Here is a 22,353-nt window from a genome sequence, read left to right on the forward strand (position 1 = left end):
ACAAGACCAAATCCAACCTGGCATGTTTTCGGAAACCTCTCTTCACTTGGATCTGGGAGCCAACCAGCCATCCTTACAGCATGTAGAAAGACAACAGAAAATTCAATAAAAGAAAAAAAACAGAACAATCTGTATTTCTTGGCAGGTTGATAATTCAAGTAGCAATAGAATTTCTTGACCAATTTCCAATATGTAACCTTTATTTGTAGACAGTAGACAGTATCATGGTACAACACATGAAAAAAAAAATGAATCACCATGTTCTCGATGTAGAGAAGAAGAGATTCGGGGTCTCAATCGGCCTTCGATTCTTCTCGTTATTCACTTCTTCTTGTTTCTCTGCAAAGAAACACAGCACCATCAGTCCATCACAAAAAAAAAGACCAGTGAGAAAACAAACAGGATAATGAGTGCATCGCAGTTGAGACAGAGAAGACAGGGAGGAGCCGAGACGCCACGCCGCCAGCCGCGGAAGGGTGGGCATACCTGTTGGGTGCTCGTCGCCGGTGAAGGGCCCAATGAAGATCTGGCGAAGGGATCGACGAAGACACCAGCTCCTGGCGTGCTAAGCGGCGGCACCAAGCGGCGTCGGCAGAGACCTGTACGACGCGACGTGAGGTGATGGCGACGGCGGCGTTGGCGCGAGAGATGTCGACGAGAGTCGGCGGCGGCCGAGGCTCGAGGCTGAGCGGACCGCGGCCAGCCACGGTCCGGCGGAGGCGCGGAGCTCCGGAGCCACGACGCCGCGCGATGGCTGAGCAGGGGCGCAGGACGGGGGCTTGGGAGGCGCGCGTGAAATAGAAGCAGCTGCGGTTGTGCGAGCGGGAGGGAAGGGCGGGCAATAGAAGGCGGCGGCGCAAGCTGCCGGCTCGGCGCCAGGATGCACGGCGCTAAACTCGATGTCACGATCCACCGGGCTCTACTTTGATGCTGACGTAGCCCCGTCAAACCCTTTAACACCGAGACATGTAAGTTCGACGCCACCTACAATAATGACAAGCTAAAAGTCTATATTTTAAAAACATACCTCCAAAAACATATTTATAAAAAACTTTAAAAAAAACCAAAAAGTAAAAAATTCGGGCAGGCAGCGCGGCTAGAGGCGGAGCAGGACATCGACCGGGAGCAGCGACTACGGGCCCAGCTATATTCAAGGCTATTCAGTTGAATATCCAATTTTTTTGGCAAAAAAATTTATAGATACAGTGTTTATGTGTATATGTATTGGAAAGAAGTGACGAACGGCCGGCGCGGGGCTGCCGGGTCTGCAGCCGCCCACTCAAGCATGAAGCAGCGTTGTTGACTGCGTGGGGCACTGGGGCTGGGGGCCAGGGCATCCGGGGCTGCCGCCTGCTAGCAACTGCGGCCGCACGCGGGGCTGCAACCGAGCTATCGAGCAGCCGTGACAGGGACTCCGGGAGCAGCCAAGCAACGTGCACAGCAGCAGCTCACGCTCAATTGCTGAGTTTATCCTTATCCAAATTTTTTTGCTGAGTTTAACTGTATAAGTTTTCTTATTCCTCTATATGACTGTATATTTAAAATTTTGTCGCTTTGCTATGTTGAACTATTGATATTAAAATAATTTTAAATTATGCTTAAATTCTAAAAATATATGAAAACTTGCTTTACCTATACAGTATCCTCACAAAAAAATTGCATATACGATATTATCAATTGTGATGCTAAATATTAAGCTTTGGTTGTAAAAAAATTTAACATCCTTTTACATTTTGAATACCCGACCTCAAAATCCTGAGCCCGACACCGATGGACGGGACGCTGACGTGCAGAGCCCTCGCAGACTGCGCGCCTCCCCTTCCCTGGACTGGCGCCGTGGTCGTCGTGGCCGCCCCGGCTCCCCTCCCGTCATGCAGACTGTTGTCAAGGACGTAGGCGCCGGCGGCGGATGGCCCATGCTCATCAAGATCAACTACGCCGAGTGGTCCATGGTGATGAAGGTGAAGATGCAAGCGCGACGCATGTGGGACGCGGTACGGTACGGCGACGCCGACTTCAACGAGGATCGGCGGGCGCTGGAGGCGCTTCTTGTTGCTGTTCCGATGGAGATGCATTCCTCACTGCGAACAAGGAGACCACCAAGGACGCCTAGGACGCCATCACCGCGACACGCATCGGCAGCAACCGTGCCCGTAGATCCACGATTTAGAAGCTACATTGGGAGAACCTGGCTTTCAAGCCAGGCGCGGACATCGACGACTTTGCTCTCCGCCTCAACACCCTAATGCAGCAGTTGGCACGGTACGACGACGACGACATCGACGAGGAGAGAGCCGTCAAGAAGTTCCTCCGCGTCGTCCCCAACCCAGTTGGCTCTATCGATCGAGACGCTGTGGACATCTCCGAACTCACGATCGAGGAGGTGATAGGCCACCTCAAGGCCGTCGACCACCACGAGCAGCAACCCTCAGAGCCGGTCACCATGGGTGGCAAGCTTCTCTTCGCCGAGGAGCAAAGGCTCGCCCGCCAGCCGGAGCGGAAGAAGGGGGAGGCCTCAGGTTCGTCGAGCAGCCACAAGCGCCAGCCGCACAAACGGGACAAGGCATGTGGCGGCGCTCCTGACGACGCCGACGGCGAGCGCAAGGACACTCACGACGACACCTGCAAGAACTGTGGCAGGACCGGACACTGGGCCAAGGACTGCCGACAGGAGAAGCGCGGCGGTCAGACACATGTCGCACAAGCGCAGGAGGGTGACGAGGCGGCTTTGTTCTTCGTACACGGGAGCATCGAGCTGCACTCACCTCCCGCGCCGGCCACCACCGCGCTCCTCCACCTCAACGAGACATGGGCCCACGTCTTCCTCGACAACGTGAATCGTCCCTGGTCATCCAAGAACTCAAATGTGATACAATACTAGTCCCAGGAGGCTAGTAACACATTTATTACATCAGATAAGTCTCAGCGCAGTAGTCTCCATAAGCGTGGAAAATGAAGGCATGCCACGATTAAAAGTAGCCATAACATAACATAGGTCCAGCAGACCTTGAAACAAAGCTCGCTAGTACACATCTGACGAATCCCAATGCCACAGGCTTAGTTGGGTGCAGACACGACCTTATTCGTACGCTACTTCAGGGTTGAAGTCGGGATCTTCCTCTGTTCAACAAAGCAAGGGTGAGTACAAAGTACTCAACAAATCCAACCTTACCCTATGAAATGGGATAACAGTATATGCATATGGATAAATCAAGGATAAGGCTTGGTTTATTTGCATAAAGCTATCTTTTTACACATGTAGGGTTTTATTTATAAATACCTTTACAAAAGATATATATTTTCCATATATGATAGTATTTCTGAAAAAGGGGTTGGTCACAATTTTAAGTGTTGTTGAACCCTTGTTCCCACAACACATGGCAGACAACCATTCATTTTCAAAATCACACTCACTCTGCTGTTTTCACTCATCCCAACCCATCTAGTTGTTGAAACCAAACCATAACCCGTCCGAGACCGCAGACACAACTATCTGGATAAATTTTACACAATGCAGAGGTTGTACACTTTCTCCACAAGTAGGATACCATAACTTAACACCCTCGTGCAAGCACAGATCCATCAAAGCCATTACCCTCCACAGCTAAGTAACGACGCTCACCACGGGAACACTAAGGCCACATCTCATAATACAATAATTTACAAAGCTCATTACATTTCATACAATTCCTCAATTTCCACATACATCTCTTAGTGTCCCATTGCACACCTACCTCCAGGTGATTGCCATACCAACTAGAGGGATTTAGACTAAGCCCCACCGCATACAGGGTCGAGTGGTTGTACGATAAAATGAGTTAGGCAAGATAAATCATCAACTCAGTCCTTAATCGAGACAAGGCGGATATCTTCATGCTTAACCACAAGAGGTACAAGCCCCAACACCACGGCATCCCACAAAAGGAACACTGATCCACCCTATCTCTAGGGTAATCACCATCTATAACTTGTTCATTAACCCTTTCACAATACCCACAATTTATTATCACAACTCACATAGTTTTTCATTTAAAATCATGGTATTTGAGAAAACGTAGTGATGAGTATTCATGATGAGTACCAAGTCCTAAGCATAGTAAATAACAATATTTTACCATAGCATATTATTTGTTCCTAAGTTTGAACAAGACAATTATCAGGTAATATCAATTTAAGGATGGCTATTCAAACGAGTTTTAGCTAAGCAGCAAAAATACCTCGTACCTATATCGTACATGCAATATTTAAAACGGCTTCTGAGAGAAGACTAATGCGCGATTAAGGAATGTGTGTTCACATGGGGCATTTGCCTTGGTTGGTAGTGCATGGTGATGTTGCCCATGACCCACGCGTCATAGACACATGCATGGGAAGGGAGAGAGAGAAGCTAGCACGAGTCTTCTTTTTGCTTCATGCATATGGACGCCATGGCCGAACTCATGGAGCTCGTGGGCAGCTCAGGTTGGACGGAGGGGAGCAGGGCGAAGACTACAGGGAGAGAGGGAAGAGCAAGGGGATGCTCATGAGCTGCTCACCTCGTCCTGCGACGACAGTCGAGCCCGGCTCATGCGTACGGCCATATACGGTATACGCGGGCAAAGTGAAGCGAGAGCGAGTGAGCGAGCTGAGCGTGCTGCTGGGTGGTGGAGGAGAGCACCTCGGCGTGCTCTTTTATATGCCGAGGAAGCGGGGCTGTGCCACCAGCTTGCTCGCTCACCTTCAATGGTTGTGGCCAGATGCTTGGGCGGTGGAGCGACATGACAACATCCATGGTGATTGTAAGCGGCATGCAAATAGACGGTGGCGCATAGCGGGGGACGGTGGATTCTTGGCATGCATGGCCAGTGCCTAATTAGCATGGCGGTCAGCATGCATGCGAGTACGTGCGTGCATGCTGCTGGGCCTTGCTTGCTTTGCATGCATACATGAGCTATCTGTACATGTGTGCGGGTGCACTGCTAGCACTTGCTTGCTTGTATGCTTGTTGCTACTACGTGCGTGCATCTGTGAGCCGCTAGTGAGTGTACGAGCTACTGGTACTTGCTTGTGCTCGTGTGCTAACTTTGCACACTGAGTACGGTGCATGCTGCCATGCACGGAGAAGAAAGAGAGAGAGAAAGGTGGGAGGTGGGACCCTCTGTTGTGGCGGCGTGTGAGCTGTCGTAGTCAGCGAGGGGGGGTCCAAGCACGGGTGTGCTGTGGTAGTGGTGGTGGTGGGGTCGGCGCACGTGCCGTTGTCGGGGAAAGGGCGAGGGCGAGCGAAGCGAGCGAGAGAGGTGGGGGACGGCGGGTGATGCCAATGCTACGATGTGCAGGATAAATATTGAAGAGAGATAACAGTGATGGATATATAGGATGGACAAGAGTTGGAAGGACATAATAGAGCTCAAATGATTTATAGTTTTTGAGATGTATTTTGAAAATAATTTTTAATGCGAGTGATTTTTTAATGTGAATTTGTGGGATGTTACAAACCTACCCCACTTATAAGAAATCTGGTCCTCGAGATTCGGCTGGTTCCTAAACAGATGAGGGAACTCCTTTCTCAGGGCATTTTCTCTTTCCCATGTTACTTCTGCTTCCGTGTGCCTACTCCACTGAACACGATAAATTCGGACTGTTGTCGTTCTGGTCTGTTCCTCTGGTACTCTAAGGCATTTCTTCAATTGGGAGACATGGAATGCATTGTGTGTATCTGACATTTCTTCAGGTAGCCGAATACGGTAAGCTACAGCTCTAGTTCTTTGCAACACTTGATATGGTCCAATATACTGAGGTGCTAGCTTGCCTCTGACTTGGAACCTTCGTGTCCCTCGAATCAAAGAAACTTTGAGATACACAAAATCTCCAACGGCAAAACTTAACTCCCTTCTTCTTTTATCAGAATAGCTCTTCTAGCGTGATTGTGCTTCTCTCAATTTTTCTTTGATTTCAGCCACACGGTCTTCTACTTCGTTTACGAAGGCCGGTCCAAGCAAAGTTCGTTCTCCAACTTTGAACCACATCAATGGAGTCCTACATTTTCTTTCATAGAGGGCTTCAACAGGTGACATGCCCAAACCGGCTTAGTAGCTATTGTTGTAGGAGAATTCTGCATAAGTCAGGCTTTTCTCCCAATCTTTACCATAGGTAAGCACACATGCTCTTAGCATATCCTCCATGATCTAATTTATTCTTTTAGTCTGACCATCTATCTGAGGGTGATAAGCTGAGCTAAAATCTAGCTTGATTCCCATAGCTTTATGCAATCTTTTTCAAAACTTAAAGGTGAATTGGGTACCTCGGTCGGATACAATCCTACTTAGCACACCATGCAGCTTGACTATATTATCCACATATAACTGTGCTAGCTTGTCCCCACTATACTTGGTGCGCATAGGTATGAAGTGACCAACCTTGGTAAGGTGGTCTACTATTACCCATATTGAATCATTCCCTTACTGAGTTTTGGATAATCCATTCACAAAATCCATGCCTATCTCATTCCATTTCCAAACTGGAATAGGCAATGGTTGGAGCAAACCTGCTGGTTTTTGATGCTCTACTTTAACCCTTTGGCACACATCACATTGTGCAACAAATCGTGCTACATCAGCTTTCATGCCATTCCATCAATATCTTTCTTTTAGGTCCGTATAAGCCACACGGTCTTCTGCTTCCTTTACGAAGGCCGGTCCAAGCAAAGTCCGTTCTCCAACTTCTGACCACATCAATGGAGTCCTACATTTTCTTCCATAGAGGGTTTCAAAAGGTGACATGCCCAAACCGGTTTGGTAGCTATTGTTGTAGGAGTGAAAGGTCCTAATGGCTAGAGGGGGGTGAATAGCCCATTAAAAAATTCTACAACAACACTTAACAAAACGGTTAGATAATTATGAGGCGAAGCGAGTGTTGCGCTAGCCTACTAAAAATGTAAGCCACCTACCATAATTCTAGTTTATGTAGTTTCTATCCTCACAATAACTATGTCACTACACTAAGTTAGTGTGCTCTCGAAAGCTAACTAAAGAGCCACACTAACCAAACTAACAAGCTCTCACAACTAGCTACACTAAAGAGCATGACAACTAGTTTGTGGTAATGTAAAGAGAGTGAGCAAGATGGCTATACCGTCGTGTCGAGGAAGGAGTCAATCAATCACAAGAATGAATAACAATGAATACCAATCACATCGGAATCAAATGATGACACAATGATTTTTTACCGAGGTTCACTTGCTTGTCGGCAAGCTAGTCCTCGTTGTGGCGATTCACTCACTTGGAGGTTCACGCGCTAATTGGCATCACACGCCAAACCCTCAATAGGGTGCTGCACAACCAACACAAGATGAGGATCATACAAGCCACGAGCAATCCACTAGAGTACCTTTTGGCTCTCCACCGGGGAAAGGTCAAGAACCCCTCACAATCACCACGATCGGAGCCAGAGACAATCACCAACCTCCACTCGATGATCCTCGCTGCTCTAAGCCGTCTAGGTGGTGGCAACCACTAAGAGTAATAAGCGAATCCCGTAGTAAAACACGAACACCAAGTGCTCTAGATGCAAACACTCAAGTAATGCACTTGAATTCTCTCCCAATCTCACAAAGATGATGAATTAATGATGGAGATGAATAGGAGCACTTTGGCTAAACTCACAAGGTTGCTATGTTAATGCAAAATGGCCAAGAGTATATGCTTGAGCCGACCATAGGGCTTAAAATAGAAGCCCCCACGAAATAGAGCCATTGTACTCCTTCACTAGGCACAACACGGGGTGACCGGACGCTCCGGTCATATCGACCGGACGCTGCACTCCAGTGTCCGGTCGTGCGATGCACGCCACGTGTCCCCTCTCTTCAAATATTGAGCGCTCGATCCCAACAGTCAAGTGATGACCGGATGCAGCAGCTCAAAATGATCGGACGCTGAGCCCTAGCGTCCGGTCGTTTTCAGTAAGCATCTAGAGATGACTTTTCACGACCGAACACGTCCGGTTAAGCTCGATCGGACTCACCCAGCGTTCGGTCACATGGTGACTCTTCTGTGTGCTGCCACATCAGTAGGACTGGACGCACCCTGTCAGCGTCTGGTCACCAAGTGACCTAGTGTCTGATCGAAGACCAACGCTAGCGTCTTTGCTGTATCATTGACCGGATGCACCGGTCCCACTGAGACCAACGTCCGGTCACTTTGTGACCAGCGTGACTAACTTCTTTCCAACTCTATCTTCTTCACCCTTGCTCAAATTTGCCAACCACAATGTGTATCACCTTGTGCACATGTGTTAGCATATTTTTACAAACATTTTCAAGGATGTTAGCACTCCACTAGATCCTAAATGCATATGCAATGAGTTAGAGCATCTAGTGGCACTTTGATAACCGTATTCTGATACGAGTTTCACCCCTCTTAATAGTACGCCTATCGAACCTAAATGTGATCACACTCTCTAAGTGTCTTGATCACCAAAACAAAATAGCTCCTACCATTTATACCTTTGCCTTGAGCCTTTTGATTTTCTCTGTCTTCTTTTCAAGTCCAAGTGCTTGATCATCACCATGGCATCACCATCATCATGATCTTCACAATTTCTTCATTACTTGGAGTAGTGCCACCTATCTCATAATCACTTTGATAAACTTGGTTAGCACTTAGGGTTTCATCAATTCACCAAAACCAAACTAGAGCTTTCAATCTCCCTCTTTTTGATAATTGATGACAACCCTTTCACAAAGATATGAATTGAAATTCAATTGAATCTATGTTGCTTGCCCAAGCATATTTACCATGTGTAAAAGGATATGGACAAGTTTCATGAACCTCAAATGGTAGCAATTGCTCCCCCTATATATGTGCTAAGAGTTTGGATTGTAGCTTGCACATATGCTTAGATAGGAAATATAGGAGACAATATCTACCAAATGATGCTAAGGTATAAAAGATGGACCTTTGAAGCGTGATACCAATCAGAGTGCCCCATTATACCATCCTTAGCACCATGGTTAGCTTGATACCACTTGGAAACACTTGGAAATGAAATCACTAGATAACCTATGCATGCTAGATTTTTATTTCATCATTCAAACCTATAACTAGCATACACCACACAAGCATGAATATTGAAATTTAAAACTTGTGCCATACAAGCAAACCTATGAAATGCACATTCAAATGCACCATACAAGTTCATGAGCTTGCTTCCCCTACTTGTGTGCTCAAAATTTTAATTGATCCCTTTCCTTTGTCATATTTGTCCCCTTATGTCAAGTTCTCCCTCTATCACTTGTATCTTTATTTCTCTCCCCTTTGTGTTGTCTTTTCACTATCTTTGTGCACTATTTCTCCTCCTTTGTCATCAATGACCACAAAGGCTTAAATTATAGATAGGTTGAGAGATTATCAATGTTAATTAACGAGGTGAGGATCATTTTCCTAAATTTGGTCCAATCTAGATTATTTACCAAAGATATTTAACTCGGTTTGATCCAAGTACAAGCTTCTTCACACCTCCAAATAAGGGTTATCTTATACCATGTTAAGTTAAACACTTAGAACTCATTTTCTAGATCAAACACTAGGTTTACAAGCCCACAAATATGTCATATGCTACCACTAGATCAAAATAAGCATAGAAGCAATAGTGGTACCATATAATCATCAAATTCATTTGATTTTCATGAATGGGCCTATTAAATGTGAAGGATGTCTATATGCGCTAAACATATCCTTAGCAAGGATGTATGCCATGCCAATCAACTTTTACCTTGGATTGCTCGAAGGAGAGGCATGTCATATAAATGAGGGGTGCATCAATACATATTTGAGAAATCTAATATGTTCAACTCATTCCTTAGCTTGCAAAACCTTTTCTCATCCAATGGCTTGGTGAATATATCGGCAAGTTGATCTTTGGTGCCTACACTCTCAATGCAAATGTCCCCTTTTTGTTGGTGATCTCTTATGAAATGGTGGCGGACATCAATGTGCTTTATTCTTGCATGTTGAACCGGATTGTTTGTCAACTTGATTGCACTCTCATTGTCACATAGCAATGGCACTTTCTCAAACTTGATTCCAAAGTCACTTAAAGTGGCCCTCATCCAAAGTACTTGTGCACAACAACTACCGGCGGATATGTATTTGGCTTTGGCGGTTGATAATTCAATACTATTTTGCTTCTTTGATGACCATAAAACAAGTAATCTTCCCAACAATTGACATGTGCCCGAGGTGCTCTTCCTTTCAACCTTGCATCCCGCATAATCCGAGGCGGAGTAACCAACTAGCTCAAACTTTGTTCCTTTGGGATACTACAAACCAACATTTTGTGTATGCTTTAAGTACCTCAATATTCTCTTTGTAGCCTTCAAATGACTTTCTCTTGGTGAGGCTTGAAATCTTGCACACATGCATACACTAAACATGCCATTTGGCCTTGATGCGGTCATATAGAGTAGGCTACCAATCATAGACCGATATAATTTTTAATCCACCATATTGCCACTTGCATCACTATCCAAGTTGCCATTTGTTCCCATTGGTGTGTTAATGACTTTACTATCACTCATGCCAAACTTCTTGATCATGTCCTTGATATACTTGCCTTGACTCACAAATGTACCATTCTTCAATTGCTTGATTTGAAGACTAAGGAAGTAACTTAACTCTCCAATCATGGACATCTCAAACTCACTAGCCATCATCTTTCTAAACTCATCACAAAAGTCTTGATTGGTTGATCCAAATATGATGTCATCAATATAGATTTGCAACACAAATAAATCTTTTCCAATCTTCTTGATGAAAAGAGTGGTGTCAACCTTGTCCATCATGAACCCTTTAGAGAGTAGAAAGTCCCTCAATCTCTCATACCATGCTCTAGGTACTTGCTTCAAGCCATACAATGCCTTTTTCAACTTATACACATGGTCAGGCTTCTTGTCATCTTCAAAACCGGGAGGTTGCTCAATATATACTTCTTCATTGATGTAACCATTGAGAAATGCACTCTTAACATCCATTTGATAGAGCTTGATGTTGTGGGCATAAGCATAGGCTAGCAAGATCCTAATTGCTTCGAATCTAGCAACCGGGGCATATGTTTCTCCAAAGTCAAGACCTTCAACTTATGTATAGCTTTGTGCTACTAATCTTACTTTGTTCCTTACTACTATCCTATCTTGATCTTGCTTATTTCTAAAGACCTATTTGGTTCCAATTATATTGTGTCTCTTTGGTCTCTCTACTAATTCCCATATTTAATTTTTTGTGAAGTTATTCAATTCTTCATGCATAGCATTCACCTAATCAACATCCTTCAATGCTTCATCTATCTTCTTTGGTTCAATGGATGACACAAATGATAAATGCTCACAAAATGAAGCTAATCTTGATCTTGTTTGTACACATCTAGAAATATCACCAATTATAGTGTCCAATGGATAATCCCTTGCAATATTAGTTGGTTGGAGCATTGGAACTTGATTGCTTGTATTTACTTGATCATTTGGTTGAGATGATGTGTTAGCCACTTGATCTTGTTTATTGTCATGAGAGCCACTTGTACTAGCTTGATTTATATCATCTTGCATATTTGAGTTAGAGAGCACTTGCACTTGATCATCTTCATCATCATTTACTTGCCTAGGCCTCAATTCACCAACATCTATGTTCTTCATGGCATTTGAAAGTTGAATACCTCTAACATCTTCTAAGTTCTTATTCTCTACTTGTGAACCCTTGGTTTTTATCAAATTCGACATCATGAACTTCCTCAAGAATACCACTATCTAAATTCCAAACTCTATATGCTTTGCTTGTGGTTGAATATCCAAGTAGGAATCCTTCATCACATTTCTTATCAAACTTGCCCAATCTAGTGCCTTTCTTCAAGATATAGCATTTGCAACCAAAGACTCAAAAATATGCAATGTTGGGCTTTCTACCATTCAAGAGCTCATATGGTGTCTTCTCTTTCAATGGGTGACAATAGAGATAATTGCTACAATAACAAGCCATGTTGATAGCTTTGGCCCAAAAAGATTGACTCACATTATACTCACTAAGCATAGACCTTACCATATCAATGGGTGTTCTATTCGTCCTCTCAACAAGGCCATTTGATTGTGGAGTGTACTTGGCTGAGAATTGATATCTAATTTCAAACTCATCAAACAACTCATTAATTCTAGTGTTCTTGAACTCACTATCATTGTCACTTCTAACTCTCTTCATGGTTATTTCAAAATCATTGTGGATGCCCTTGACAAATGATTTGAATGTTGCAAACACATCACTTTTGTTCACTAGAAAGAATACCCAAGTATATCTAATATAATCATCCACTATCATAAAGCCATATTTGTTACCACCAATGCTAGTGTATTGAGTTGGCCCAAACAAGTCTATGTGCAATAACTTAAATGCTTTACTAGTGCTCATCATGCTTTTCTTAGGATGGGTGTTTTCAACTTGTTTTCTGGCTTGACAAGAGCTACAAAGCTTATCCTTTTCAAACATAACATCTTTTAAGCCTCTAACCAAGTCATGCTTAACCAATCTATTCAATTGTTCCATTCCAACATGACCGAGCCTTCTATGCCATAACCAACCCATGCTAGACTTAGTGAACAAGCATATAGATAATTTAGCTTTACTAGCATTGAAATCAACCAAGTATAGATTCTCATATCTAAAGCCTTTGAAGATCAAATTAGAGCCATCTACACTTATGATCTCTACATCATCTACCCCAAATATGCATTTGAATCCAAGATCACACAATTGAGCCACGGATAGCAAATTGAAGTTCAAGCTCTCTACTAGCAATACATTGGATATGCTCATGTCATTGGATATTACAATCTTAACAAGCCCTTTGACCATGCCTTTGCCATTGTCACTAAATGTGATACTGTCATAACCATCATTGCCAGTGGTGTTGATTGAGTTAAACATTCTTGCATCACCGGTCATGTGTTGAGTGCACCCACTATCAAGAAGCTAATGCCTTCCTCTAGTTTTGTATTGACCTATAAAAGAAGATCAATTCTTTTTAGGTACCCAAACTTGCTTAGGTCCTTGAAGGTTAGTCACTAAGCTCTTTAGTACCCAAATAGCTTTCTTCTTTGAGCCCATCCATGGTTTACCAATGAACTTAGCCTTCACACCATTTGTACCCTTTGTAAGTACATAAAAAGAATCAAGCTTAATGGAGGATATATTAGTATTTTTGCTCTTGTTCTTGCACTCATGCTCCTTATGACCAACTTACTTGCAACTAGTGCAAAACTGACCATTGTTCTTCATAAAACTAGTCTTGTGAGGAACAAAGGCTGCCTTGCCTTTCTTGGGGTCCCTCTTTGTAGAGAGAAGCTCTTTGGCTACCCAAGCACATAAGCAAGCGGTCTTCACCACCATAGGCCTTAGCCAAGGTGTGATTGAGCTTATTGACCTCCTTCTTGAGGTTCTCATTCTCAACCATTAGTGAGGCATCACAAGTGGAACCATCACTACTAGATAAGGTGGAAGTATAAGTACTACAAGAAGGGTTAGTGGGAGAAACAGTGATAGGAATAGATAATAATTCATCAATTATATCACAAGTTAAGCCTACATTGCAAGTTTTAACATGCTTCTTTTTATTTTGCTCATCAAGCAAAGAGGAATGAGCCTTTTCAAGCTTTTTGTGAGCCTTGCTAAGCTTCTCATGGGCTTCCTCTAGCCTCTCATGAGATGCATTGAGCTCATAAAAGGCTTGCTTAAGGGCTTTTAGTTCCTTACGCAAGCTTTTGCATTCTCTTCTCTTGATATCAAAGTGTTATTTAGCATCTTCTAGCATGTTAAATAGTTCATCCTTAGTAGGTTCATCATCATCACTATCACTTTCATTTTCATTATCATGTTCCTCATCACTTCTATCATCACAAATTTGTACCTTAGTGGCCTTAGCCATGAAGCATGATGGAGTATCGAAGAGAGAAGACTTCTCATTGACTGCAATGCTTGCAAGTGCCTTCTTGGTGGTCTTGTCATCATCACTATCATCATCATCACTTGAGGAAGCATCACTATCCCAAGTGACCACATATGAACCACCCTTCTTCTTCTTGAAGGTCATCTTATCCTTCTTCTCTTTCTTTTCCTTCTTATCCTTCTTCCTGTTTTTCTTGTTGTCATCATCATTGTCGCTATTGTATGGACATTGAGCAATAAGATAATCTTTGCTTCCACATTTAAAGCACCTTCTTGACTCTTCCTTGTTCTTGGATGTAGATTTCTTTCTTCTAGCACGGTACCCTTTCTTCATCATGAATTTGCCAAATTTCTTAACAAAGAGAACCATCTTCTCATCATTATCATCCCATGAACCATCATCTTCACTTGATGTATCTAGCTTTGCCTTACCCTTGGCCTTGAATGTCACGCTCTTCTTTTTCTCATCTTTCTTCTCCTTCTTTTCTTCCTTCTCATCATCATCTCTATATGTATTATCGGTCATTATATCTCCCAACACTTGGTTTGGTGTCATGGTGTCCAAACCACTCACTAGAATAGTGACCAATGTGCCAAATCTTGAAGGCAAACATCTCAAGAACTTATGGGAGAAGTTCTTGTCCTTCACCTCTTCTCCAAGTGCTTCGAGATCATTGACAAGCACTTGAAGCCTATGAAACATCTCTGGCACACTCTCATCCTCCTTCATCTTGAATCTTGCAAACTTCTCTTTGAGAATGTATGCCTTTGCACCCTTCACGGCTTGGGTGCCCTCAAATGATTCCTCTAATTTCTTCCATGCCTCATGAGCTCTCTCAATGTTCTTGATTTACTAAAATGTTCTCTCATCCAAAGCATCATAGATTGCACTAAGAGCAATATCATTATTTTAGAGTAGTATTTCTTCGGCGGCGGTGAGAGCCTCTTCATCTTCAATCTCAATCTTTGTCTCTACCATCTTCCAAACCTTCCTATTGATTGACTTGATATAAGTTGCCATCTTAGCTTTCCAAACCATCAAATTGGGGTGGCTTCATGGTGTTGTTGATTTGAGCCATTTTTACACTGAAGGTTGTTAAGCCTCAAAACACGGTGACCTCAGCTCTGATACCACTTAAAAGGTCCTAATGGCTAGAGGGGGGGGGGTAAATAGCCTACTAAAAAAATTCTACAACAACACTTAACAAACCGGTTAGACAATTATGAGGCGAAGCGAGTGTTGTGCTAGTCTACTAAAAATGCAAGCCACCTACCACAATTCTAGTTTATGTAGTTTCTATCCTCACAATAACTATGTTACTATACTAAGTTAATGTGCTCTCGAAAGCTAACTAAAGAGCCACACTAACCAAACTAACAAGCTCTCACAACTAGCTACACTAAAGAGCATGACAACTAGTTTGCGGTAATGTAAAGAGAGTGAGCAAGATGGTTATACCGCCGTGTTGAGGAAGGAGCCAATTAATCACAAGAATAAATAACAATGAATACCAATCACCTTAGAATCAAATGTTGACATAATGATTTTTTTACCGAGGTTTACTTGCTTACCGGCAAGCTAGTCCTTGTTGTGGCGATTCACTCACTTGGAGGTTCACGCGCTAATTGGCATCACATGCCAAACCCTCAATAGGGTGCCGCACAACCAACACAAGATGAGGATCACACAAGCCACGAGCAATCTACTAGAGTATCTTTTGGCTCCCTGCCGGGGAAAGGTCAAGAACCCCTCACAATCACCATGATCGGAGCCAAAGACAATCACCAACCTCCGCTCTACGATCCTCGCTGCTCCAAGCCATCTAGGTGGCGGCAACCACCAAGAGTAACAAGTGAATCTCGTAGCAAAACACGAACACCAAGTGCCTCTAGATGCAAACACTCAAGCAATGCATTTGGATTCTCTCCCAATCTCACAAAGATGATGAATTAATGATAGAGATGAGTGGGAGCGCTTTGGCTAAGCTCACATGGTTGCTATGTTAATGCAAAATGGACAAGAGTATATGCTTGAGCCAGCCATAGGGCTTAAAATAGAAGCCCCTATGAAATAGAGCCGTTGTACCCCTTCACTGGGCATAACACGGGGTGACCGGACGCTCTGGTCATATCAACTAGACGCTGCACCCCAGCGTCCAGTCATGCGATGCACGCCACGTGTCCCCTCTCTTCAAATATTGAGCGCTCGATCCCAACGGTCAAGTGATGACCGGATGCAGCAGCTCAAAGTGACCGGACGCTGAGCCCAGCGTCCGGTCATTTCCAATAAGCATCCAGAGACGACTTTTCATGACTGGACGCAGGGTGAGTCCGGTCAAGCTTAATCGGACGCGTTCGGTCACATGGTGACTCTTCTGTGCACTGCCACATCAGCAGGACCGGATGCACCCTGTCAGCGTCCGGTCATCAAGTGACCTAGCGTCTGGTCGATGACCGACGCCAGCGTCTTTGCTGTATCATTGACCGGACGCATCGGTCCCACTGAGACTAGCGTCCGGTCACTTCATGACCAGTGTGACTAACTCCTTTCTAACTCTATCTTCTTCACCCTTGCTCAAATATGCCAACCACAAAGTGTATCACCTTGTGCACATGTGTTAGCATATTTTTATAAACATTTTCAAGGGTGTTAGCACTCCACTAGATCCTAATGCATATGCAATGAGTTAGAGCATCTAGTGGCACTTTGATAACCGTATTCTGATACAAGTTTCACCCCTCTTAATAGTATAGCTATCGAACCTAAATGTGATCACACTCTCTAAGTGTCTTAATCACCAAAACAAAATAGCTCCTACCATTTATACCTTTGCCTTGAGCTTTTTGTTTTTCTCTTTCTTCTTTTCAAGTCCAAGTGCTTGATCATCACCATGGCATCACCATCATCATGATCTTCACAATTTCTTCATTACTTGGAGTAGTGCCACCTATCTCATAATCACTGTGATAAACTAGGTTAGCACTTAGAGTTTCATCAATTCACCAAAACAAAACTAGAGCTTTCAAGGAGAATTCTGCATAAGTCAGGCTTTTCTCCCAATCTTTACCATAGGTAAGAACACATGCTCTTAGCATATCCTCCATGATCTGATTTATTTTTTCAGTCTGACCATCTATCTGAGGGTGATAAGCTAAGCTAAAATCTAGCTTGATTCCCATAACTTCATGCAATCTTTTCCAAAACTTAAAGGTGAATTGGGTACCTCGGTCGGATACAATCCTACTTAGCACACCATGCAACTTGACTATATTATCCACATATAACTGTGCTAGCTTGTCCCCACTATACTTGGTGCGCACAGGTATGAAGTGACCAACCTTGGTAAGGCGGTCCACTATTACCCATATTGAATCATTCCCTTTCTGAGTTTTGGATAATCCATTCACAAAATTCATGCCTATCTCGTTCCATTTCCAAACTAGAATAGGCAATGGCTGGAACAAACCTGTTGGTTTTTTATGCTCTGCTTTAACCCTTTGGCACACATCACATTGTGCAACAAATCGTGCTACATCAGCTTTCATGCCATTCCACCAATATCTTTCTTTTAGGTCCATATACATCTTGGGGCACCAGGGTGGATAGAGTAGGCTGAGTTATGGGCTTCATCAAGGATCAGTTCTTGAAACTTTCCTACCTTGGGCACACATATCCTATTTTTATACAACAAGGTTCCTTTGTCATCCACTCTAAAGTACGAAGCTTTATTTTCTCTAGTTTGCTGACGAATCTTCATCAGATCTTTATCCGTATGTTGTGCCTTCTTAATTTCTTCCTCTAGAGTTGGTTGCACCTTCAGACTACCATTTTGAGGTTGGCGTACTATATGCATGTTTAAGTGTGCTATCTCTTCTTCTAGGCGAGTGTTCTTAGGCACTAACTGTTGACCATATTGTGGCAGAATCGTCTAAAATAACATACCTTCGGGGGGCGCTTGTCTTCCACTAGACTTTAAGCACCCTGAAAGTAAGCTACACCAGGTGGTTCCGTCGAGCACACCCCAAGGGAGAACTCGAACAATCCACGTTTTTCATCCAGAATCCAATAATGAGAACGAGTTTACAATACTTAGTCCATTTCATACAACAAGAGTTCTCGAAAATACATATTACAATACTAAGTTCAGAGTGCGGAATTTAAACAACGGAATTGAAATAAACATCTAACGATAAAATATAAGAGTCCGTCTGTGCCCATGGAGCTACCCTAATACATAATGAGGGAGGTGACTTCATTTTTTTGCCACAAACATTATTTATTAGTAGATTAATTTTAAGTCAAAACCTTGTCTAATTGTAATGAAGCACCCCGTGTAATTTCAAACAAAGGGGGTATTGTTAGGGCCTCTTTAGTATGGATTTCTTGGATCTGGCTCCTACTGACATAACTAATGTAGAGTCACTGTAGATTAAATATATTTTTCTCTCTCATCTCCTCCTCTCTCACTGACACGCAATGAGCTCTAGTGAATAGTAACGCTCTCGTGACGAAAGGACAATTCCTGGGCACTCTAGTAGCGTTTCAACCCTGGCCGGTTATCTTGCCAACTGAATCCTGTGTTGAACATTTATGCTACGAAATCCCGTCCAATCAATCCCATCTTGTTATTATTAACGATCACAATCAGCAATCAGCAATGAAGTTAAACTATGACACTGTGTGGACGGAAGAATCGAACGTACTAGTCGAAATAAAATTTTAAGACGAACATGTAAAACCCTCTCATACTCTTATATGGTATATAGCAACACCCCTGCTAATCTTTTTTTTTAAAAGATGAACATGCATAGGAGTACTGTTTATTTCGTTCCAGGGATTGTGGTGTGACAGTCAATCAAGAGTTGACCAAAAATAATATAAAAAAGGGGTGATCAACCAAAAAAACTTTTGCGGCTGGGAATTTCGGCGCGATCCAAACGTGCTTTTGGTTTCTCGCCTAACGCAACATGCTAGATGTGGTGAGGGTCCAGCGCGCCTTCTGTCGATCACGCACTCACTCTCCTCGGCGTCGACCGTCGACTACTCGCTCACCTCGGACTGTTCCTCCGACGCCGACGCCTCATGGCCAGTTGTCCACCCAGCCATCTATCAGTAATTCGTCGCTTCTCTCAGCGACACGTCCAGATTCTAGAAGAAGCAACAAGCCAGCAAACGATTCCCAGCTGAAACCCAGCTGCGTTGCGCCAACAACGTCGTCGCCCACTCGCCCTCCTGACGCCGGCTCGTCCACGGCCGCGCGTCCTGTCCCGTCCCGTTCACCACTCAACACTCATTGCCGCCCACCTAGGCCTTGCTTATCACCCGAGCCACTGCCCCCGGTGCCCCCACCACCACACTCTTTGGCTTTGCCGCCATAAATTCTGGATTGGCCCCTGTCAGTGCAGCTGCGGTGCAGAAGACGAAGGACCCTGCGTTGGCCGCCGCCGCCGGTACGGACGGACATACACTGCAGGTGTCGAACACCGCTACAGCTACAGTCTACAGTAGGTTGCTGCACGGCGCTTTCCTCTCGCTCCCAACCATGCCGATTTAATGCCTCCGGTCCGGGCTGCCGCGCTACGCTTCGCCGTGCTAGGGAACCCATCTTCTCCCCGGCGCTGCCTGCTCGAAGCTTGAAGATGGCGCTGGTGAGGCGGTGCCTCTGTGGATCCTGATTTTGGCTTTTGGCTTTCTGCTTTTGAAAATTAGTGGAATAAAAAGCTCTTCCATAGTTGTTTCAAGAGAGATAAAGATAGAAGGTATATTTTATACTTGTTTAACCAAACAGCTTTCAGCTTTTCTACAGCTCACAGCCCACAGCAGCTTTCTTACAGCTCACAGCCCACAGCAGCTTTTTCTCACAGCCACAGCTCAACCAAACAGGGCCTAATTAGTTTTCTGAACAGCGCTTTTAGGCGTGGAAAATCTCAGGCTGTTCTCCTACGGGGAGATCAGAGCAGCTACAAACAACTTCGATCAGAGTAACAAGCTTGGCCGAGGTGGTTTTGGAACTGTCTACAAGGTAAAAGGACCCAGGATATTTTATTCTTTCCAAATCTACCTACAACTAGCTAGATCAGAGCAACAAGGTTTCAGCTGAAACAAATGTGCCTGTTTTTGCGACAGGGGGTTTTGAGAGACGGCACTGAATTTGCCGCGAAGGTTTTGTCCTCGGAATCCGAGCAGGGGATCAAGGAATTCCTCGCTGAAATCGAGAGCATCTCTGAAGTGAAGCACGCGAACCTCGTCAGGCTGCTGGGCTGCTGCGTGCAGAGGAAGAACAGGATCCTGGTGTACGAATACCTTGCGAACAACAGCCTCGATCATGCACTCAAAGGTAAGTGAACCATACAATACAATCTGGAACCACTGCTAGTACAGCTGTACACCCATCGCCATCGGAAGCTGGAGCCGCGTTATTCTCCTCACAAGATGCGCTTATGTATATCTTAGCTTTAGGTTCAGGGAACGGAGCCGCAGCAAATCTGCCCTGGAGCAGGAGGTCGGACATCTGCGTGGGCACCGCCAAGGGACTGAGCTACCTGCACGCGGAGCACGAGCCCAACATCGTGCACAGAGACATCAAAGCCAGCAATGTTCTTCTCGACCGAGACTACATGCCAAAGATCGGAGATTTCGGGCTCGCAAAGCTGTTCCCAGACAACGTCACCCACATCAGCACAGGAGTGGTCGGAACCTAGTATGCTGTTTGTTTGAGTGAAGCTTTTACCGACACTTGCTTCGAAATCGAAACAAACAATCTAATTTACTAACTACTGACAGTGATTAGTCTAACTCTCTGGCTGCAGTGGATACTTGGCACCTGAATATTTCGTGCATGGGCAGCTGACCAAGAAAGCCGACGTCTACAGCTTCGGAGTGCTTGTCCTTGAGATCGTCAGCGGGAGGAGGATCTCGCAAACGATCCAGTCGGACATGTTCCTGGTGCGAGAGGTCAGGCGTCCTTCCTTCGTTCCCTGAACTCTCGTCTCGGTTCTCCGTTCACGTTACCGGCTTTTCTGTACTGACGAATCTCTCGCGTCATTCGTGTGCTTTTTTTTTACAGGCATGGGTGCTATACCAGCAAGGCAGGCTGCTAGACATTGTGGACGCGAGCATGGGGAGCTACCCGGAGAAGGAGGTGCTCCGGTACATCAAGGTGGGGCTGGCGTGCACGCAGGCGACGCCCAGCAGCCGCCCCACCATGCGCCAGGTGCTGGACTTGCTGTCGCGTCCCGTCGCGCTGCCCGAGACGGAGATGTGTCCGCCGAGCTTCGCCGAGCACCGCGGCCACCACACGGCCCCGGGAGGTCTGCCCGCCGGTCCGCTAGTTCTTGCGTCGCCGAGGGCGAGGTGGCCGGCGGCGGCGGCGGCGGCGGCAGCAGCAGCGCCCAAGTGCTCTGTCTCGTTCACGTACAGCGAGGTGGCTCCGCGGTAGCCAGCAGTGGTGGACTGGTGCTCAGAGCAGGCGCGCGACCGGCAATCCGGCATGTAACTGAACTGATAGGACCGTGTGAGGCGGCGCTCGTTGTCCGTCGTGTAATCGCGCGAGTATATCAACGTACTGATAATAAGTGATACTAATACTGTCAAGTACTCAATTCTGCGCTACAGTACATTTTACAGCTTTCCTAAATACGTTGGAGTGGAGGTAATAAAACTGGCTACCTGCTAAGACCCCGAGCTACAGGGGGTTTAACTTTCACCTGAACCAGAGCAAGGGAAGAAAAAATTGTCTAACTACAGCACCGCTCTTTGATACATGGAATGAAATGGAGCTGCGTGCCTGCATCAACCCCTGGTTCAACCATTAAGGGCCTGTTTGCTTGAATTTATCAGCCGGAATCTATAGTATTTTTCTCTCATAATAAAACAGCTACAACCGACTTATCAACCGGCTTTAATGACATCCGAATAGATTATGCCAAGTTGACAACATGGGGCAACACTGGTGAGTGGCAATGAAATTCTGCATGAAGTTATGGCCACCATTAATACTTCACAGTTTCTTGGCCCTTCCGTAAATATATTCGTCGTTTCTCTCATGTCAAGTGGCGGCCTATGACGACCCACTGGACAACGAACGGTCACTCGATTGGAATTGAGAGAGGGATATTCCGACACGCTACGGTTCTTTTTTAGGAAAAAAAATAATTTCCGCCTGTTTCTCTTGTTGGACGTGCGCCCAGCCCATTATTTTTTCGCACTGTTTTTCTCTTTTGGCAAGCTCAGACACGCTAGCGAACGACGCGGAAAATGAAATCTGTGCTGTGACGTCATCTGACACAAGCTACGAAAAAGCAAAACATTTATTTCAGATTGCTATAACTTTTGAACAGTATATATATTTTTTTAAGTCTGTCTGCACCGATGTGTTCTATGTGACGAGACGAA

General features: G+C 44.8%; 1 protein-coding gene across 1 annotated transcript; it reads left to right on the top strand.

Moving 5' to 3' along the window:
• Positions 1 to 1,871: 1,871 nt before the first annotated feature.
• Positions 1,872 to 21,546, top strand: LOC136470381 (uncharacterized). The gene is made up of 8 exons (XM_066468247.1): positions 1,872 to 2,057; positions 2,201 to 2,833; positions 19,556 to 19,718; positions 19,866 to 19,981; positions 20,086 to 20,296; positions 20,413 to 20,659; positions 20,769 to 20,913; positions 21,026 to 21,546. The coding sequence occupies exons 1-8, from the start codon at positions 1,872 to 1,874 to the stop codon at positions 21,395 to 21,397; spliced, it is 2,073 nt and encodes a 690-aa protein (XP_066324344.1). The 3' UTR covers positions 21,398 to 21,546.
• Positions 21,547 to 22,353: the final 807 nt, after the last annotated feature.

This window comes from Miscanthus floridulus, chromosome 8 (assembly GCF_019320115.1).
Source record: "Miscanthus floridulus cultivar M001 chromosome 8, ASM1932011v1, whole genome shotgun sequence".
NCBI classification, from domain to species: domain Eukaryota; kingdom Viridiplantae; phylum Streptophyta; class Magnoliopsida; order Poales; family Poaceae; genus Miscanthus; species Miscanthus floridulus.